Source organism: Mustela nivalis (assembly GCF_964662115.1).
Source record: "Mustela nivalis genome assembly, chromosome: 4".
Classification (NCBI taxonomy): Eukaryota; Metazoa; Chordata; class Mammalia; order Carnivora; family Mustelidae; genus Mustela; species Mustela nivalis.
Genome location: NC_139023.1, coordinates 66,285,174 through 66,307,263, shown reverse-complemented (window position 1 = coordinate 66,307,263; position 22,090 = coordinate 66,285,174). Strand labels below are relative to the sequence as shown.

The 22,090-nt window shown below is 45.8% G+C and overlaps 1 protein-coding gene across 10 annotated transcripts in view; it reads left to right on the top strand.

Moving 5' to 3' along the window:
* Positions 1–22,090, top strand: part of FAM193A (family with sequence similarity 193 member A) — a 166,975-nt gene that overhangs the window by 106,039 nt on the left and 38,846 nt on the right. For all 10 annotated transcript variants that reach the window (XR_014310715.1, XR_014310716.1, XR_014310717.1 and 7 more), the window contains 6 exons: positions 4,068–4,215; positions 13,373–13,450; positions 14,804–14,916; positions 15,047–15,289; positions 17,705–17,858; positions 17,975–18,154. Coding sequence is in view for 7 of the 10 variants with exons in the window: in XM_082727057.1 (XP_082583183.1) it covers positions 4,068–4,215; positions 13,373–13,450; positions 14,804–14,916; positions 15,047–15,289; positions 17,705–17,858; positions 17,975–18,154 (916 nt within the window). In the remaining 3 variants the exon portion in view is untranslated. The remainder of the gene's footprint in view (positions 1–4,067; positions 4,216–13,372; positions 13,451–14,803; positions 14,917–15,046; positions 15,290–17,704; positions 17,859–17,974; positions 18,155–22,090) is intronic.

The following is a 22,090-nucleotide window of genomic DNA, read 5'->3' as shown; positions in this document are numbered from 1 at the left end:
GAACACGAGGGGGAGGGGCAGAGGGAGAGAGTCCTCAGCTCTCTGCACTGAGTGTGGAGCCTGACACAGGGCTTGATCTTACACCCCTGAGATCCTGACCCGAGCTGAAATCAGGAGTCCAACACTCAACCAACTGAGCCGCCCAGGTGCCTCTAGTTCTGGGTTTCTTAATCACTCAGTGCAAATTATGGTCAGACTCCAAAAGATTGGCAGTGTTTTGATCTTGAATGTTAATTCTGGGGTCAGGCTGAAGGAGGGCTCTCGGGGACAGGTGAGGGAGGGAGGGACATAGAGACAGGGACAGAGCTGGGGAGGAGGCAAGCAGAGCATTCCCAGCGGCAGCTGGTGATGCCAGAAGGGACAGTTCCCTTAGGTTCCTTGGCAGATTCCCTTGTCAGACCCAGCAATAATTCAGGTCTGAGCTTCTAGTGTGCAGATCCCACAGAACAACTTGTAGAAGGTTTGAGAGAAGTTATATACCAGTACCAGCACCTAAAGTAAGAATTGCATCTGTGGTACGTAGACTCTCTAGTTGGGAGTATTTTCATATTGACTCCTGGTCTCTGGCCCTGTGCTTATTTGACTTTATTAAGGTAAAATATAGATAGAAAAGATGACACTGAGCACATGTGCAGCTGCGAGCTTGACCGTGGCCCCAGGAAGTCAGTTCCTCCTGTGTGCGGCCTCCAAGCACAAATTCCTCCTCTGCCAGAGTGGCCACAGGACCTCCCACCACGGCACTGCCTGCCACGGCAGCCCCACTCCTTCTTTGTTTATTCTCCTGTGACTCAAGTATGCCTTTCCAAGGCTTGCCTGCTTTTTCTTTTGATGTATCTTTTGTGTTTTGTTTTTTTTTAATACAAATAATCTACATGAGGTGGACCTCATGTAAAGAAACTGACTTAGTTTAGGGAAGTTATTTCTCCTTTTTTAAACACCTTTGCTGAGATACAATTTACATACCATTGCAGTTCACTCATTTAAAGTCTACAAATCGATGGTTGTTGGTATATTACATTACTAATTTTTGAAAATTGTGATAAAATATATATAACATGAAACTTGCCATTTTAACCACATTTAACTGTACAATTCAGGGGGATTAATTACATTCACAGTGTTGAGCAGCTATCACCAGTGTCTGTTTCCAGACCTTTCCTCATCACCCCAGAGACTGTCACTGTGAAGCAGTGACTCCCACCCTTTCTTTTCCCCACGTGTCTTGTAATTCTTTAACCTGCAGGCCCCCACCCCACCCCTTTTTCCCTTACAATTTATCTCTCTGGGAACTTGAACTGTCAGCCCTGCAGCGAGGCCCAGGGTCCAGGCCCCTTGGTGTGTGTGCTCAGGGAGCACCGCATAGGCTTTCTGTCTGTGCTGCCTGAGAACTGGTGGTGGGGTCCAGAAACTTTGTCAGACTAGTGTCTGTGCCCGTGGCAAGACCAGGAGCCTCACTATCTGCTTGTTTTTGTTGTGGGTGTTATTAGCGATTGCCCAGTTGGTTTTTATTTTAAATATATGATATTGTTAGGCAGATGTTGAGTTAGGCTTGTGCATAAACTTGCAAAACTGACTTTTTCTCATTCTCCTTGTGTTGTACGTGCACACTATTTGTGGTAGATGTTACCATGAGGATCTGTCCATGGCGCTAGCCTGTGTTTACAGAGTGAATATTTAGACAGTAACCTGTTTGCTGAACCACTCGTGTCGTGCGACCATGAGGACATTCCTTGTTTTCTCTCTGGATTCCAGCCCAGCTCGGCTTGAATGTAAGCCCTGTGCCTACACATTGTGCTCTGATCACCCCATCAAAGATGTTCCAGGATCCCTGGCTGCTTTGCTCTCCATTGGCTCAAAATGGAACCTGTATCACGATAGAGGAGAGCAGTTCTCACTTCCAGTAGGAGGGAAGAGGAGTGTGTGCCGGGCAGATGCCGGTTCCCTTAACATCCCCATGTTCCAAGTGGTACGCGAGGGGCAGGGTGGCATTTTGTAGAAGGTGGGCTTTGCGTGAAGCAGGAAAATCCGTCTGTAATGAGCAAGGTTGTGGAAGCAGGAATGGGGAGAAAGCAGCTGCTCCGTGGGCAGCCAGCAAGACAGCAGGCTGTGTTCTCAGGCCCAAGGGCCGCCCGGTTTCTGTGCAGAGCCCAGAGCAGCCTCTGAGTCGCTAGATGACGCGTTTTGGGGAGTTTTGTGTCCTCGGGGGCAGAAACAGCCTTAGAAGGACAGCCTTGGACAGCCTTGATGTTTGAGGGAGCCTCAGTCACTGTGGATCAGTGTCAGTTCGTTTCCTGTCTCTGGCCTCCCCTAAACACCTGTTTGGTTAGGCCTGGCTGCTGCTGGCTGCTGCTGCCTGCTCTCTCCTTGGCGTGAACTTCACAGTTGGACACTGTGTGTGCAGATAACTTCAGCGGCAGTGAGTTCATTTGTAGGTTCTCCCTTTTACAAAATAGTCATAAGTGGGCTCCACCCACAGGCAGAGATGAGAAAGGAGAGGGAGCTGTTTGTGCCCATTGAAAGGGTCCTAAATTTAAAATTACTGTATCGTTTATATTTATTATAAAATTATTAGATTGTGATACAGTGAAACTCTGAAAATACAGAAAATCATGAAGATAAATAGATGTTATATACAATTCGATGCTGCTTCTAGATTTTTTTTTTATGTCCACCCCTACACCACATCTTTTTTTTTTTTTTAAAGATTTTATTTATTTATTTGACAGAGAGAGATTACAAGTAGGCAGAGAGGCAGGCAGAGAGAGAGAGGAGGAAGCAGGAGGAGGAAGCAGGCTCCCTGCTGAGCAGAGAGCCCGATGCGGGCCTCGATCCCAGGACCCTGAGATCATGACCTGAGCCGAAGGCAGCGGCTTAACCCACTGAGCCACCCAGGCGCCCTACACCACATCTTTAAATGTGATGCCATCATCATATCTTTACTTAACATGAGCATAGTTTATTTCAAAGCACACGTGCAAGTAAAGTGTATATGAATGAAGAGATGTAATAAGCTTCATAAGAGGCACCGGTTCTCTGGAATTCCTTCGTCTAGATGTGCCAGAAAGTATCTTATTGGTACCCATTGCGTAGCTCCCAATGTTTTCCTGTGAACTCTGATGATCTTTGCGCACGTAGCCTTGTTTCCCTTGAGCGACTATAAACGTTGTCTCGATTTTGAAACTTATCAGGATGCCTTTATTATAGTTGTTTTGGTATTTAGATATTCAGAAAATGAGCAGTTTTGGATGGCGTGTAATCTGCTCACCCCCTTGTCCCTGCCACCCTGCTTGGCTTCTCTGCTCTTCCCAGGCCACCTCCTGCCCCATATTCTCTTTTCTGGAAGTCTAGGTGTTTTCCTCATCGTTTACTGTTGATATGTCTTGTTTTCAGTTCATTTTCTCATTTGCTGTCATACCAACTTTTTAAAGTAATATAGAATAAATAAAACTATAAAACATGTTTCTTTGATTGGATCAAATCATCTGTTTTACTTAATTGGAAAACCAAGTCCGAGTCTTGTATTTCCCATTAAATGTTGTGTTTTCTCTGGGTCATTGTATTTCAGTGGGGAAAAATATGTTACAACTCCACGTTTAGTAAACTGAACTGCTAGGGCCTATTTATTTATTTATTTATTTATTTCCATAGAGAGGAAGTTGGGGGAACGGCAGAGGGAGAGAGAGCATCTCTAGCAGACTCCCAGCTGAGCATAGAGCCCAGTGTGGGGTGTGATCTCATGACCCCAAGATCATGACCTGAGTTGAAACCAAGAGTCAGACACTTAACTGGCTGAGCCACCCAGGCGCCCCAAGGCCTTAGTCTTGTAGAACAGTCTTCTTCACCACTGACTTTTTCCCTTTGGACCTCTTCTTGGAGCTTCTTTATGCCGGATTCTGGCCTGGGGCGCCTTGTGTATGTATTTGCTAATCCCTCACAGCAGCCTTGTGTGGTGTGTGGTGGTGTCCCACTTGTCACATTGGGAGAGGAGGTGACAGAGAAGCAGACCTCTGGTCTCTGGCCCAGAGCCTTTGGGCTCCTTCCTTTTGCTGAAATGCCTCTCTCCCTAGGCTGGGAACCACGACACATGACACGTGCAACGAGGACACATACAGCACCTTACTGCAGCGGTACCAGCGCTCCGAGGAGGAGTTGCGCAGGGTGGCCGAGGAGTGGCTGGAATGCCAGCAGAGGATTGATGCTTACGTCGACGAGCAGGTGAGTGTGTGCCGCCAGGACCTACCATGGGTAAAGTATGTGTGCAGGGTGACAGGGGAGGTACAGGTGGAAGGAGTCTAGCTGCTGACTTTCCAGAGGGAACCATGGCGGCCTTCACCCTGCTACGCCTGGGGGTGGCGGCAGCTGTTCGTTGGGTCAGCACTGACTGGCCACACCCAGTGTCATCTGCATAGTCTGCCACCTGGCTCAGCTGCCACCTACAAGAGCCTCTGGGGCCTTGGGGAGCTGCTGAGCCATGTAATTTCCAAAGCTGTTCACATAGCGCTCTGCTACTCAGAGCCCCTTCTCTGACTCTGACTATGCAGACAGAGCATAGTTGGTTGTGCTTGGCAGGTGGCTGACAGGGATGAAGGGAGATCCAAGAAGGCAGGGTGCTCTTCTTGAAGGTGGGGCCTGAAGGGCAGCTGGAGCCTCTTGGGGACACAGCAGGACTCCCAGAGGGCCTCGGGCCTCGAAGCCTGCCTGCTTGCCTTTCTGAAACCATTGGAGGGTGGGGTTGAGGTGGAGGCATTTAGAACAGCCCTGTGCAAGGTAATAGGATCTAGGGAGTAACAAAGGAGCACTGACAGAGCTCTGTGCTATACTTTTTTTCTTTCAAGATTTCTTTGTTTATTTTAAAGGAATTTTTTTTTTTAAGATTTTATTTATTTATCAGAGAGAGAGAGGGGGAGAGAGCGAGCACAGGCAGACAGAATGGCAGGCAGAGGCAGAGGGAGAAGCAGGCTCCCTGCTGAGCAAGGAGCCCAATGTGGGACTCGATCCCAGGACGCTGGGATCATGACCTGAGCCAAAGGCAGCTGCTTAACCAACTGAGCCACCCAGGCATCCTCTTTGTTTATTTTAGAAGAGAGCACAGGGATGGGCTCAGAGGGAGAAAGAATCTCAAGCAGACTCTGCATTGAGCGTGGAGCCTCACGTGGGGCTCGATCTGAAGACTCTGAGATCATGACTTGAGCCAATGCCAAGAAGTGGACGTTTAATTGATGGCATCACACAGGCGCCCTCTGTGTTACAGTTTTGGGACTCTGGGTAGGACCAGGGCTGTCTGCATCCTGCCTGCTGCAGACCTCATGGGCTCTTTCTCATTTCACTTTGTAGGTAGGATGGATACAAATGCAGTTATAGTTTCAGATATTTGTTCTTCATTTCTCCAGTTTTGAACTGGGACTAAACCCACAAATGCCCCATGACAACTCTTAGAAGAAAGGAAAGAGGGGTGCCTGGGTGGCTCAGTGGGTTAAGCCTCTGCCTTCGGCTCAGTCATGATCTCAGAGTCCTGGGATCGAGCTCCGCATCGGGCTCTCTGCTCAGTAGGGAGCCTGCTTCCTCCTCTCTCTCTGCCTGCCTCTCTGCCTGCTTGTGATATCTCTCTGTCAAATAAATAAATAAAATATTTTTTTAAAAAAGTACACATATGTGCTCTTACAGCTCTAAATGCTTACAATAAAAAGCAAGAAATGTCTTAGATTAGTAACCTAACTTGGCAGCTTAAGGATCTAGGGAAAAACGACAAACTAAACCCAAAGCTAGCAGAAGGAAAGAAGTAATAAAGATTAGAGCAGATCAACAAACTGGGGAATAGAGGAAAATCAGTGAAACCAAAAGTTGGTTCTTTAAGATCATGAAAGCTGACAAAACTTTAACTGTGTGGGCTAAGAAAAAAGGAGAGGATTACTAAAGTCAGAAATGAAGTGGGAACGTTATCACTGATTCTATAGAAATAAAAGGGATTGTCAGTGGTGTGAACCGTTGTACAGCAACAAATAGGATAACTTAGATAAGTGGACAAATTCCTGGAAACACAGAATCTACCAAGACTGCATCACGGAGATGCAGAAAGTCTGACTAGACCTACGACTGGTAAGGAGACTGAACTAGTAATCAGAAATCCCCAACAGGGGTGCCTGGGTGGCTCAGTTGGTTAAGCATCTGACTTTAGTTCAGGTCCTGGGATCGAGCCCCATATCAGGCTCTCTGCTCAGCAGGTAGCATGCTTCTCTCTCTTCCTCTGCCTCCTGCTCCCCTTTCTTGTGTTCTCTTTCCGCCCCCACCTCAAATAAAATCTTAACACAAAACAAAACAAAAACTCCCAACAGAGCAAAGCCCAGGACCAGACAGCTTTACAGGTGAATTCTACCAAACCTTTAAAGAAGAATTAACACCAGTCCTTCCCCAACTTTTCCTAAAAATTGAAGGGGAAAGAAGCTTCCCAACTCATTCTGTGAGGCCAGCCTTTCCCTGATAACAGAGACAATGTAAGAAAAGAAAAGTATAGACCAACATCTATGATAAAGACTGACGAAAAAATCCGCAACAGAATACTAGCGAATAGAATTCAGCAGCATATTAAAAGGACTGTGTACACCATGACCAACTGGAATTTATTCCTGGCATGCGGGTATGGGTCCATACATGAAAACCGATCAATGTTATATGCCATATCAACACAATGGAGGGAGTAAAAAACAGGATCGTCTTAATTGATCCCCCAAAATCATTTGACAGTATTTAGCTTCCATGATAAAAGCACTCAACAAACTAGGAACAGACGGGACCTGCCTCCACATGAGAAGAGCCATCCATGAAAACCCAGAGGAAGCATCACACCCAGCAGTGAAAGACTGGAAGCATTTTCTCTATGAGGAACAAGGCAAGGTTGCTGCTTTCACCACTTCCATTCCACATGGTCCTGGAAGTTTTGGTCAGAGCAATTAGGCAAGAAAAAGCAAAGACCTCCAAATTGGGACAGAAGAAGTAAAATTATTTCTGCAGGTGATATGACCTTATGTGTAGAAAATCCTAAAGACTGTAAAAAAAAAAAAAAAGAAAGAAAGAAGTGAATACTATTAGAATAAATGAATTCAGAGCATCAGGAACAAAGTAAATGCACAAAAAATGGTATCTCTGTATGTTAACAAAAAAATCTGCAAAGGAAGTTACAAAAACAATCCCATTTACAACAGTATCAAGAGTAAAATACTGGGACGCCTGGGTGGTTCAGTTGGTTGGGCAGCTGCCTTCCGCTCAGGTCATGATCCCGGTGTCCTGGGATCCAGTCCCACATCGGGCTCCTTGCTCGGCGGGGAACCTGCTTCTCCCTCTGCCTGCCACTCTGTCTGTGCTCACTCTCTCTGACAAACAGATAAATAAAATCTTTTAAAAAAAAAAAAGAGTAAAATACTTACAAGGTGATTTACTCAAGGAGGTAGAACACTTGCACAATGAAAACTATTAAATGTTTCTGAAAGAAATTGAAGAAGAGGGACGCCTGGGTGGCTTAGTCATTGAAGCGTTTGCCTTTGGCTCAGGTCATGATCCCCGCCCCGCATCAGGCTTCCTGCTCAGCCGGGTCTGCTTCTCCCTCTGCCCTTCCCTGTGCTCATGCTTGAGCTCACTGTCCGTCTGCCCCCCCCCCCGAAATAAATAAATCTTTTAAAAAATTTAAAAAAAGAAAGACATAAAAGGAACCACATCCCATGTTCATTGGAAGACTTAATATTGAAATGTCCATGTTAGCTAAAGTGGTCTACAGACTCAGCAATATCTGTCAAAATCCTAGAGTCATTTTTGTAGAAATAGAAAAAAAACCCATCTTAAAATTCATATGCAATCTCAGAGGACCCAGAATAGCCAGAACAATCTTGGAAAAGAACAATAAATCTGGAGGACTCACACTTGCTGATTTTGAAACTGACTGCATAGCTACAGTAATCAAAACAGTGTGGTGTTGACGTAAGATAGACCCTCACCTGTGTCCACGTGATGTTCAATAAGGGTCCCAAGACCACTCAAATGGGAAAGGCCAGTCTTTGCAACAGACAGTGCTGGGAAACTGCACATCCCATGCCAAAGATGGACATTGGAGCCTTACCTCACACCACATGCAGAAATTAACTCAGGATGGAAAAGGACCTAAATGGAAGACCTAAAAATATGAAAGAACCTTAAAGGCATTATTCTAAGTAAACTAAACCAGACACAAAAGGACATCTGTTGTAGAACTCCACTTATATGAGGTACCTACAGTAGTCAGAGACTCCTAGGGACAGAAAGTGTAACTCATGGGGACCAGAGACTAGGAGAGGGGAGAACGGGTTTTTTCGTGGAGACAGAGTTTCAGTTGGGAAAGATGAGAAAGTTCTGGGGAGGGATGGTGGGGATGTTTGCACGATGATGTGAACGTATGTAATACCACTGAACTGTACACTTAAAAATGGTTAAGATGGTGGGGCATCTTTGTGGCTCAGTTGGTTAAGCATCTGCCTTCAGCTCAGGTCATGATCATAGATTCCTGGGATCAAGTCCCATAGGCTCCCTGCTCAGCAGAGTGTCGGCTTCTCCCTCTCCCTCTGCCTCTCTACCCCCAAGCTTGTTCTCTCTCTCTCTCAAATGAATGAATAAAATCTTTGAATGAATAAAATCTTTTTATTTTATTTTTTATTATTTTTTAAAGATTTTATTAATTTATTTGACAGAGAACACAAGTAGGCAGAGAGGCAGGCAGAGAGAGAGGGGGAAGTAGGATCCCTACTGAGCAGAGAGTCCAATGTGGGGCTCAGTCCCCAGACCCAGGGATCATGACCTGAGCCGAAGGCAGAGGCTTAACCCACTGAGCCACCTAGGCGCCCCTAAAATCTTTTTAAAAAATGGTTGAGATGGGGAGCCTGGGTGGTTCAGTGGGTTAGAGCCTCTGCCTTCGGCTCAGGTCATGATCCCGGAGTCCTGGGATGGAGCCCCACAGCAGGCTCTCTGCTCAGCGGGGAGCCTGCTTCCCCCTCTCTCTCTGCCTGCCTCTCTGCCTACTTGTGATCTCTGTCTGACTTCTGATCTCTGTCTGTGAAATAAATAAAATCTTTTAAAAAAAATGGTTGAGATGATCAATTTATGTTATGTGTATTTTACTACAATAAGAAAAACAAAAAAAAAGGGTCTTGTTTATCGTTTCTTTCTCTCACAAAGAAAAAAAACCAAAACCATCCTCCTTACTAAAGCAAGTAGAAAGTGTATTGTTTTCACTCACCTATCAAGAAACCATGATGCCATTAATACAAATTAAAGAAACTGAGCAATTTTAGTAGCATCCAGAGGGCACCAGTCATTCTGAAATCCTTGGAATGGACATCAGTGGCTTCTAATCAAGTAGTAGCTTAGAAATTATTAGTAATTCCAAGGTTTCAAAACGTCTGTAAATGATTGAGTATTCATAAATAAGTATGGACGTGGGACATGGATGACAGTTTTGAAATCACTTGTTTTTGCTTGCTTTTTAAAATGTGTCCTTGATAAGTAAAATAAAATAAAATAAAATTAAAAATCTTTACAAAAAAAGGGGGTGCCTGGGTGGCTCAGTGGGTTAAGTTTCTGCCTTCAGCTCAGGTCATGATCTCAGGGTCCTGGGATCAAGCCCCGAATCAGGCTCTCTGCTCGGCGGGGAGCCTGCTTCCCCCTCTCTCTCTGCCTGCCTCTCTGCCTACTTGTGATCTCTCTCTCTCTCTCTGTCAAATAAATAAATAAATAAGATTTTAAAAAAAAAAATCTTTATAAAATGTGTCCTTGGAGGGGCGCCTGGGTGGCTCAGTCATCTAAGCAGCTGCCTTCAACTGAGGTCATGGTCCCAGGGTCCTGGGATTGAGTCCTGCATTGGGCTCCCTGCTCAGTGTCATGTCCACTTCTCCCTCTACCTGCAGCTCTTCCTGCTTCTGCGCTCTTTCACTGAGACAAATGAATAAATAAAATTTTAAAAAATAATAATAAAAAATAAAATGTATCCTTGAGGTGCCTGGGTGGCTTAGTCACTTGTCTGCCTTCATGGGTCATGGTCCTGGAGTCCTGGGATCCCTACCCATGGTTGGGCTCCCTGCTCCCTGGGGAGTCAGCCTCTGCCCCTCCACCAGCTCTTGCTCTCTCTTCTGCTCTTTTTCCTCATAAATGTGTCCTTTATTTATTGTTTGACACATATATAAGCCTGCAGGAACCCAAATGTTTGGAAGAATTAATCCTAGAGGATGTGAGGAGGGGGTCAAAGAGGAGGTTTCTGTTGATGTTGTTAACTATCAAACAGCTCTGGACTGATTTCTGTTCTAAAAGAAATGACTGCCTTTCCTAATATCTAGCTCATTGAAAATCTTTTTTTATTTTAAGATTTTATTTTAAGTAGGCATCATGCCCAGCATGGAGCCCAGGGCAGGGCTTGAACTCAAGAGCCCAAGAGCAAGAGCTGAGCTGAGATCAAGGGTTGGATGCTCAGCTGATGGAGCCTCCCAGGCGCAGCACCCAACCCCAGAATCATTTTTTACAAGACCAGTGCTCTAACCCCTGAGCTATAGGGCCACCAAAATCATTTTTTAAACGTGCGACCGTAATTGCTGCTTGAAAGAGGAAAATGTTTTTCCTGAAAGCTGTGGACATAAATGATATAAAGGGAGAGCTGGCCTCAGCACTGAGTCTTCCATCCAGGAAGATGGTGCACGTTTCTGTGTTTTGGTTGTGTGTTCTGTTCTGTCTGATGGTTTCACAGTTTATTCCCTTCCCGTCAAGTTTACCCCTGTGGCTTCTGGGGTTGGGGCCGTCCAGCTGTTGGCATTCCACCCAGCACCCTGAGTCCACATCTCCTACAAGTAGCTTTGTGTTAGCTTCTGGCGTTTGCATTGTTGGTTTGGTTTCATTTAGAACCCTTGACTTGTTACGAGGGTGTAGTGGGAGGCTCTGTCTGCTGCTCTAGCTTTATGGGGACTACTGTGCATGCTTCCCGTGAAGTCACATGCCTCCCGTGAGTATTGGGGAGTTTTTAGCAAATTAAGGAAGTTCCTTTCTTTTTGCTTACTTAAGTTACAATTTTTGTAAAAAAAAAAAAAACAGGAATAGATACTGAATTTGATTATATGGTTTTCTTCCGTTTGTTTTTCTCTATCAAGTAAGGCATTAGGTTTCCTAATTTTGAGACATGCTTGCATTCCTGGGATTATAGCCTACTAGATTATGATATATATTCTGTTAATTCATTATTAGATTTAAGTTGCTGATACTTTATTTAGGATTTTGGGGTTTATATTCTGAGGCTTCATTGAGTGTTCGTCTTTGAGGCCTTGTCTGTTTTGTATGAAGGTTATGCTAGTCTCATAGAATGCATTTAGAAACTTTCCATGTTTGCTTTAATTTTCAGGAATAGTTTAAGTTTTCTTTTCCATAAAGGGATTGATAGAATCCACCCTAAAACCTAGGGCATGATCTTTCTTTGCAAGGAGGAGGAATGAGGTCTATGGGTCTTGTACCACCTTTTAAGTTCATGTTAAACTTTGTCATCTGTTTTGGGTTTCCACCCTCTTGAGTGAGTTCCACAACTGATGTTTGCCTAGAAGATTGTCCCCATTGTGGAAACAAGGGATGATGAGTTTGTGCTCAAAGAGGAGTGATGAAAGTCAGAAGAGTGGTGGCTGTAGGAGAGCTGCTGTGTTTCCCCGGCCTGCCTTCCTGGCCCACTTTGCTGAGAGAGCATCTAATGTGCCAGAAGGAAATGCCATGCCCTCGGCCAGGAGGGCAGCAAAGGGCAGGAGCCTCTGAGCCATGGAGATGTCCACAGAAGCCAGAGTCTGGGCTGTTCGGTGCCATCTCAAGAGCTATCTAATGTTGACTCAGCTTTTCAAACATGTTGGGCAGGCTCAGCAGAATAGCCCATGGACCCCTGGCTCGCAGCGTTTCTGTGCAGGTGGAAGTCTACATTGCACAGATCCTTCCCTCTGTGGGTTAAAGGAAACCTCTGCCCGTATGTGTCCTGCCTCATACCCACTTTGTTGGCAGGGCCTTTTCTTCCCTGGGTCCGTCCAGGAGGGATCTGGAGAACCAGTGTTTGGGGATTTATTGAACACATTTGCTTCATCTTCCCAATAATTTCTGCTTTTACTTTACTTTCTTCCTGCTTTATTGGTTTCTCATGTTGTTTTGTTTCTTTGGCTTCTTGTGTGGAACACACACGTTTCAGTCTTTTCCTCTGTTTTGTTCTCTCATAAACACATTGAAGTCTGTAAATGTTCATCTATGTGTTGGATACATCTTCTGTAATTGATTTGCAGGGCTTTCATTGTCAGTGATTTCCATGGACCGTAATTTCAACTTTGATTTCTTCTAGTTTAAACTACATAAATTTTGGGGGTGCCTGGGTGGCTCAGTGGGTTAAAGCCTCTGCCTTCAGCTCAGGTCATGATCCCAGGGTCCTGGGATCGAGCCCCACATCGGGCTCTCTGCTCAGCAGGGAGCCTGCTTCCTCCTCTCTCTGCACCTGCCTCTCTGCTTACTTGTGATCTGTCTGTCAAATAAATAAAAATTTAAAAAAAATCTTAAAAAAAAACTACATAAATTTTTTTTCAAATGCATGAATTTTTTTTTGAAATTACTCTTTTTTTGGAGGGTTTATCGGTAGTATTTTCTTGCCTGTGGGATTAAATATGTCCCCCTCTCTTTTTTTTGTTCTAATAATTTAGAAGATACATATCTCATATTTCTCTTGTTAGGAATTTTTCTTAAGTTTTCAGTAATTACAAGAACACATATAGATAAACATCAGCATTCATAGCCTCTCCCACCTGAGTAAAACTATACCTTGAACCCATCCTTAATTCCCTATGCCTCTCAAAGTGGTTTCTTTTTTAATACACATAACAGAAAACATACCATTTTAACCATTGCTCAGAGTCCAGTTCAGTGACAGCAAGTCCGTTCCCATGGTAGGGTGCCCGCCCTCCCCCCTTCCTAACTCCCCCTTGTCCTCCAGCCCCTGGCTCCCCTATACCTGCTGTCTCTGTGCCTTTGACTCTGCTAGGGGCCCCGTGGGCATGAAGTCACGTGCAGTCTGCAGCTTAGGCTGCTTAGGGCTCTTCACACGCACTCCCTCACACGTCTTCACGCTTTATCTCCGGCATAGGCCAGTACGGGCTGAATGCTCACTTACTGCAAGGACAGCTTCAGCTCTGGAACCTTCAGTTGTTCATGAAGGAGGTGGAGCGCTGGGACCACAAGTCTTTGTTGTGCCTTCCTCATCTGCAGGGGGAGTGACTTGGGCACCGTTTCTGAGTCTCCCCTCGCAGAAGCCTGGCTGGCTCTTGCTGACACTAAGGTTTTGTTGTTTGCATATCCTTCCTAGATGACAATGAAAACCAAACAGCGCATGCTGACGGAAGACTGGGAGCTTTTCAAACAGAGGCGATTCATTGAGGAGCAGGTGAGGCTTGGGGATGTGGGGGGGCTGTGCGCCTGTGCAGGGGAAAAGCACCATTCCAAGGCCACACTATGGGTCTGCTCCTAACTAGTCTCCCTTATCCATTTCCTTTTCTTCTGTATTTCTCAAGGAAATCCCATTTATTGAGTGACCACACTAGCCCACAGCCACCCAAGTCCCTGGTGTCTGGTCTCGGAGGCAGCTGGTGCCGTCAAGTCACAGAACTGGAAGCCAGCCTGCCCCCCTCAGGCCCGATTCACAGGCCTCCCCACATGGACCTGGGCCGAGCTTTCAATGTAGCTGCTGACAACACAGCTCGCTCCCTCCTTCCCTACAGACTTCCATAACCCTCTGCACCTCCCTGTGGCTGGCTCAGGGTACTGGACTTTCTAAACTTGACTCCCTTGATTCTTCTTCACAAGCTGGCATCTTTGTCTCCCCCTTCCTCAGTCATTGGTGTCCCTTCCCCCATTTTGGTGTCCTTGCCCCTGTGGTCTCCACCCACACTGGGCTTGCTCACCGGCTCCCACCCCCCAACCCTATCAGATGGCCCTTCTAGCACCACCCATCCCGTTGCCAGAGCTGGTCTGCAGGTTTCTTCTCTGCAATCCAGATGCTTATCTTGTCGACTGGTAGGTAGCTCCTGGATCTGCCAGTCCTTGTTCCTGCAGTGGGTATTCTCCCCAGCTGGCCATCCTCCCACCTGCCTGCTTCTATTGTGTCACAAATGCCTTTTAACTCGTGGGCCATGTGTGGGCCTGTGTGCCTCCAGGCTATTCTGTTGGGCACGCCCCCTCCGCGCCCCGCCCCCCTCCCTTCCCCCAAGACTCCCTCCTGCCCAGCCCAGGGTCAGCCAGGCCTTCCAGAGGTGTTTCAGTGATGCCTGGCTCGGTGCTCTGCTCCTGACCTGGATGCCCTCTTTGCCTCTGACAGCATTACCAACAGTGCTTCCTCTGGGCCCTATGTGGGCCTGGCGCCCTGCTGCTTTTCTGCCAGGGCACCTCCCACATCATGGTTTCCTCTTCCAGGGTCTAAGCCCCTGGGGGGCTGCGGTTTAGCTCTGCGCTCCTGGTCCCTAGTGAGAACCGAGCACACAGCTGATTCCAGGTAAAGGCTGGGTGTCTGCTGGTGAGGCACCAGCCAGGGCTTCCTGCTCCCTGGCCTTTGTGAGTCTCAGGCCGGTGGCTGCCATGCATTTCAGGTCTGCCCCTTCCCGGCCCTGTCCCACTCTAGGAAACTGTGGTCACTGGCTTCTGAATGAGCATGGCACCCAGTACCATGATTACGGAGAAGCTGGACCACCTGACTGGGGGCACGTCTTGCAAAGTTAACCTCTTATTTGATGGTTTCCTCTAGCTGACCAACAAGAAGGCAGTCACTGGCGAGAACAACTTCACAGATGCCATGAGGCACATGCTGTCATCCCGGCTCAGCATGCCCGACTGCCCCAACTGTAACTACAGGAGAAGGTGAGCCTGCGAAGTTGTGTGGGCGCGACGGGCCTGCAGGAGCCACAGCCTTGGCCCGGGCGCTGAGCCCGACAGAGCTCCGTCTGAGCTCTCTCGGCTCTCTGGGTAACTGTCCTTCGTTCCCACTCAGATGTGCTTGTGATGACTGCAGCCTCTCACACATCCTCACTTGTGGTGTCATGGACCCCCCCGTCACTGGCGACATCCACAGTCACCAGCTGCCCCTCCAAGTGGATTCCGCTCCTGACTATCTCTCTGAGATGCGTCCACCTAGCGTGTCCTCAGCAAGCTCAGGGTCAGGCTCCAGCTCTCCCATTACAATTCAGCAACATCCCAGACTCATCCTCACAGACAGTGGCTCTGCACCAACTTTGTAAGTTGTGACTTTGTAATAAGATTTCAGAAATTTACATAACCCAATGATGAGAAATATGGACAGTAATGTCTACAGAAGTACGGATATCATGATAGTGCTTTTTGAGAAAAAGGATCCTTCATTTTTTAAGCAACTTTTAAAATACGAAATCAGTAAACCCAAACTTTGACACTATTTCATTACATGAAAAAAAAATACGGTAAATTTATAAATGCCAGTAAAGAAAAAACCATGTTGGTATGCAGGGAAGTGTCTCTTCAGTTCTGGCTTCATGTTTCCCATTTCGTTTGAGGGTGATCAGCCCAAAGTTCATTCCGCCTCATTGTCCGTTCAGCATTCATGCTTATTCCATGTCTTGCTAAAAACTCAGAAGATCACTTTAGCAAGCGATTGAAAGGTTCTGTTTTCCGTGTTCCCACATTATCTAGAAGTACATTTTGTATGAGCGAGGGGGCTGTGCGGTCGTCGCCAGTTCACACTGTAGGTGAGTGGCCTCACGTTTTTTCAGAGTTGTGATCCTGTCATTTGTTGAGGCTTCCCTTTCGAACTTCTGGACAGTTTGCACATGGATGTGTGTCTTTATTTTATTTAGGTAAACTTAGGTTTGCATTTTGCTTATCATAGAGCTTGCGGGTATCAGGAGCCCCATGGAGGCAATGCCCGCCAGCGTGGTTCCCCATGGGAGGGGTTGTGGCCCTGGCCTCAGGCTACTCAGCGTCTCTCAGATTGCTCACCACCTCCATCTGGATTTCTCCTGACAACTCTGAGGCTTTCCTTCAGAGTCTTGCAGTCCTCAGTGTGGATCTGGTCTCAAAACACAAAATAATTCTGAAGGGATTGGCCTGAATGCCTTGACTCCTTTGAGTTCGAGCTGCTTTCTATACCTGGATACCCTGTGCTCTCTCTGGGGCCTGTGAGGGAGGGTCAAGCGTTTCCCAGCTAGCTGTTGGGCAACCTCTAACTAAAACAGACTGAAATTAAACACATATGGTGTTTAAATAAATAAAAAAAAATTATGTTGGAAAAGCCCATCCCTGCTACTGTGTCACACTGATGTCAGGTGCGGGCTTCTGCGCTGTGTTGCGCAGTGGAGGAAGTGCTCTGGGGCACCTTTGTCTGTGGGCCAGGACTGCCTGCGGCTGCGCTGGACCTCTGGTCCTTCAGCAGCTAGGATTAATGTCTTCCAAACATGAACTGCGAGGACTTGAAAGCCTCCGTTGTTCCCTTTGGTTTGTGTCATCTCTTTCTTGGTGTCAGCACTAAGTCGGTTGGAGAGAATCGTGTGCCTGGAGTCTCTGTGCCGCAGGGCTATTTGGTTCTCCGGGGCTTTAGGGGAGCTGCAGCCTGCCTTCATTACACTGAGCAAATGACTCAATCACCTCATGTCATCTGTGACTCGTGGAGGTGGTGATGTTTCGGGAGTGGGTATGAGGGCTGGCCAAGGCCACACATTCCATCACCTCAGGTGCCACGGGCCTCAGGAGACCTGAGCAGCCTTCACCTGGTGGGTGCTGTGGGTGCTAACGGTGGTGAGCTCCAGGTTACGGCATATTGTGTTCCCTCTTTTTCCAAAAATGGGAAGGACATCTGAGTTGAGCAATTTTGGACACTCTGCTAAATCCGAAAGTTCACCAGTTTGTAGGATTTTTCCTTCTGGAAGTTATTGTATGCAGAGCTGAAGACGGACTAAGAGGCATGTTTATGGTCACGGTGGGGTGACCACGAATGGTCCGTGCCCTGCACAGTCTGCCCTGATGTGGAAACTGTGTGCCCACCCTTGTCACACCAGAAAAGCCTATGTTTGAAGTGTCCTTCATTGGCTACAGCCTTGAAATTTGCCTACTAGTTTTTTTTTTTTTTTTTAAGTAAATCTTCCATTTGCCCATTGTTTAGATGTCTTGTTAAAGCTGATATTTAATTCAGATCATGAGTGACTTGTCGAAGGCAGGCCTTGTAGTAAAAAACTTTTAGTATTTTGTCACTTATGTGCCTTTAAAGTTTTGTTCAACTGGCTACGTCTGAAATTTTGGTGGTTCTGTGTACCCCCTTTAATTTTAATAAAAAATTAATTGTGTCTGCTTGGAAATGGCAGCAAACAGTTGTACACTGAGGCACTTCAAGCCCAATGGAAATGCAGTAATAATTAATCCGATTAAATTTTGGCAGTTGCCCAGATATTTTTCTTCTTTCGGTGTTTTGTTTTCCATTCTTCTGTGTAGCACAGATGGTAATCTTTCAGGTATTTTTCCCCCGTGTTCAGGTTACCAGGAGATGTTACCAAGTGTGCGCGGTGCTCAGTGTAATATTCCCGCAAACCAGAACAGCCTGTAAAGGCAGCGTCGGGCTCCGTGGGTGGCGTACTCCCTATCCCCGGGTGAGCAGCCTCGTGGTGACCGTCTCTGCCTGTCTCAGTTGTAGTGACGATGAAGACGTTGCACCGTTGTCAGCTAAATTTGCTGATATTTATCCACTGAGTAACTACGATGATACCGAGGTGGTGGCCAGTATGAATGGAATCCACAGCGAGCTGAACGGTGGAGGGGAAAACATGGCCCTGAAAGATGAGGTACGGACACCACTTCTTCACAGTGACAAGAGATGGCATCAAGTGGTGATCTGGTGTCTTGTTTGTTTTAGTTCTTCCACTTTGAAAAGTATAAATTACGAAGTTTGTTTTTGAAGTCCCCTCAGGTAAGCAGTACCAGCAGCAGCTCTTCAGAGGCTGACGATGAGGAGGCAGACGGCGAGAGCAGCGGGGAGCCGCCAGGAGCCCCAGAGCAAGATGGAGCTCTAGGCAGTGGGAGTCCCAGGAACGAGGAGAGGAAAGCGGACAGTCCACCCCCGTCTTACCCTACTCAGCAGGTACGATTTCATTTTCCCAAACTTAATATTTTGCTGAGGGTGTCTGTCTTTGTGTATATTTTCTCTAAACATGAGCATTATTGAATGCAAAATTGTGTTATCTTGAATAGCTTCTAAAGATTAGAACTGGAGAGGATTGAGGCCCACTGATAAAATATACAAACATGGCTCCTCACCCTGTTTTCATCTTGTTCCTCTTGCTTGAATCCACTCGACGGTCTCGATTTTGCAGCATCCCAGAGTTGCTCTAGACAGTTAGCTGTCGTAGAAGGTTTTTTTTCTTTTTTTGTATGTAAAGAAGCAAAGGGAGGGTTTTTTAAATAAATAAAATAATGGAATGTTAAAATTTCAGAAAAAAGTTGATTTTGTAAGGGAGGTTTTTTTCTGATGGAGGTCTGTTTTTCTGTTTCCAAAAGGTGAGTGTTTGCTCTTAGAGACTCCTAATTATATGATAGATGCTCACATAGTTCTTTTTCTTTTCTTTCTTTCTTTTTTTTTTTTTTTTAGTTTTTATTTATTTGTTTGAGAGAGTGAGAGTGTGCATTTGAGCAGTGGGTAGGGACAGAGGGAGAGGAGCAAGCTGACTCCTCGATGAACAGGGAGCCCAATGCAAGACTCGATCCCAGGGCCCTGGAACCATAACCTGAGTAAAAGGCAGATGCTTAACTAGCTGGGCCACCCAGGCACCCCGCTCACGTAGTTCTTAAATGAAAGGAAGAACAAATGATGGTCGGGTTGCTTGGCTAAATTATTTTCCTTAATAGGCAGTATAGGTCCATAGTTGAAACAAGAAAGGTGATACAAAAAGGTGTTTTATTAAGAAGTCTGGGGACGCCTGGGTGGCTCAGTGGGTTAAAGCCTCTGCCTTCAGCTCAGGTCATGGTTCCAGGGTCCTGGGATCGAGCCCCGCATCGGGCTCTCTGCTCGGCAGGGAGCCTGCTTTCTCCCTCTCTCTCTGTCTGCCTCTCTGCCTACTTGTGATCTCTGTCTGTCAAATAAATAAATAAAATATTTTAAAAAAAAAAAAGAAAAAAAGAAGTCTGGCCCTGGCATTGTTCACCCTCTGCTCTGCCCAGCACCTGCCCATCCTCAGTTCTAGTCCCAGTAGGTAACCAGTCTTATTATTGTGTCCTTCCAGTGTTTGTATATGCAAATGCTAATATTTATTCTTTTCCTTTTCTGTGACAAGGCTTATACTAATGCACACTCAGCTCCCCTTGCTTTTCCTCTCAGCATCATATCCTGACTGATTCTGTGTGGAGCACACTTCCTCGTCCTTGTCTGTTTTCCCTCTCTGTGTGCCAGCAGGTGGACATACCAGAATTCTCTTTCTCTTTTTAGTTCCTGCTGGTAGGCACTTGTGTTTGCTTCCCTTTATGCTATTCGGTGAGTGACCTTATACATCTGACCTTCCCACCTCAGTAGGTCTGTTCCTAGGTGTGGTCACCAGTGGTGGCTTCTCTGGGTCTAGAGTGTGATGGTCTCCTCTGCTCCCTAGAAGAGGATGATGTCGTAGTTTTGGGGTTTGGCCAGTCTGGTGAGAAATGGCAGCCCCTTGAGATTTCGGTCTTCCTTGCATTTCCCATTCCATCTTATTGTTGAGATGTCAGACTTCTTCTTATGCTATTTTATGTCCTTTATTAGTATGTGATTTGCAGAGATTTTCTCTGGGTCTGTGGCATGTCTGTTAGTTGTATTTTTGTGGTGTTGGTTGATTTTATTTATTTACCTATTTGAGAGAGAAAACGTACACGTGTGCATGCACACAGTAGGTATCAGAGGGAGGAGAGAGAATCCTAAGCTGACTCCTTGCTTAGCCTACAGAATCACCTGAGGGGCTTGATCTCTCAACCCAAAGATCCCGACCTGAACTGGGTGCAATGCTTAACCGACTGTGCCACCTGGGCGTCCCTGTTAGGTTTTACGGTATTTTTTGAAAAGCAGAAGTTTTTAATTTTGGTAAATTCCAATTCCTCGATTTTTCCTTTTACAAATCATGCTTTTGATGTTATATCCAAGAAAGCTCTGTTTCGTTCTGCAAGATTTCTAACTTTAGCTCTCATAAGGTGTGGTTCATTTGACTCAGTTTTCCTTACAGTATGAGGCAAGGGGCTACGTTCAGCTTTTTGCTATGTCGACATCCAGTTGCCCAGCAGCATTTGTTGACAGAGTCTGTCTTTACCTGCTGAGATGCATTAGCCGTTTGTTGAACATTGAGGGGCTCTAAATACATGTATTTTCTTTTTCTTTTTTTTTTTTTTTAAAGATTTTATTTATTTATTTGACAGACAGAGATCACAAGTAGGCAGAGAGGCAGGCAGAGAGAGAGAGAGAGAGAGGGAAGCTCCTGCGGAGCAGAGAGCCCGATGCAGGGCTCGATCCCAGGACCCTGAGATCATGACCCGAGCTGAAGGCAGCAGCCCAAACCACTGAGCCACCCAAGCACCCCAAAATACATGTATTTTCTGTCTGCATTCTGCATTCTCTGTTCCTTGGACCTCTGGGTCCTTTCCCGCGGTGTGTGTGACCTGCTTGTTATTAAGTTTGGATAGCAGGTAGGCTCTGTCCCCCAGGTTGGTGGGCCTTATTGAAGCTTAGGTAGGCTGTTCAGAGTCCTTCGTGTTTCCATGTAAGTTTTAGAATCAGCTTATTCTACGAAAAAACTGCCTGAATTTTGTTAGAGATTGTATTGACTTCTTGAATACTTGATAGAATTCACAGTAGAGGGGCGCCTGGGTGGCTCAGTGGGTTAAAGCCTCTGCCTTTAGCTCAGGTCATGATCCCAGGATCCTTGGATCGAGCCTCACATCAGTCTCTCTGTTTGGCAGGGAGCCTGCTTCCTCCTCTCTCTCTGCCCACCTCTCTGCCTACTTGTGATGTCTGTCAAATGAATAAATAAAATCTTTAAAAAAAAAAAAAAAAAAGAATTCACAGTAGACTCCTCTTGGCCTGCTCTCTTCTTTGTGAGGTGATGTAGATCACTTGGAAGAAAATCCAGTCTTAATGGCATTGCATCTGTCAGCCTAGGAATGTGCTGTTCTCTTTCCATTTACTTAAATCATCTTTAATTTCTTCTAGCAGTTAAAAAATTTCTAGTCAGTGGGTCTTGAATGTATTTCTTAAATTCATTCTTAAGTATTAGATGTTTTTAATTCTGTGAAAGTGATATTTTCTTATTTCAATTTTCAATTTATTGTTGTAATACATAGAAATACAGTTGATTTTCAGGTATTTGTTTTATATTCTGCAGCTTTAATTCATTTATTCTTTGGTTTCTCTCTCTCTCTGTCTCTCTCTTTTGATTAGATTCCTTTGAATTTTCTACATGCAAGGTCATGTTGTTTGTGAATTAAGACAATTTTACTTTTTCCTTCTCAGTCTGGAAACACAGCGTCTTCCTCTTGCTTACTGAGCTGGCCAGAATGTCCAGCACAGCACGGCAGAGAAGCGGTACAAGCATACAACTCTGCCTTGCTCCCAGTCCCAGGGGGGAGCCGCCCAGTCTGTGACTAGGATGATCCCAGCTGTGCATCTGTCGAGGACGACCTTACCATGTTGAGGAAATAAATTCTGTCAGCTCCTCATTTCCTAAGAGTTTTATTGTGAACATATATTGGGTTCTCCAGATGCTCTTTCTGAATCTATTGAAATGTTCTTGTGCTTTCATCCTTCATTCTTTTACTGTGGTGTGTTGTATCAAGTGATTCTTGAATTTTTTTTTCTTTTTTAAGTAGACCATGTCCACTGTGGAGCCCCACATGGGTTTTGAACTCATGACCCTGAGATCAAGAGTCAGATGCTTAACCAACTGAACCACCCAGGTGCCCCTGATTTTTGAATGTTAAACCAACCTTGTGTTGCTGGAATAAATCCCATTTGGTCATGGTGTATAAACTTTTTTTCTTTTGGCATATTGCTGGATTGGTTGCTAATCTT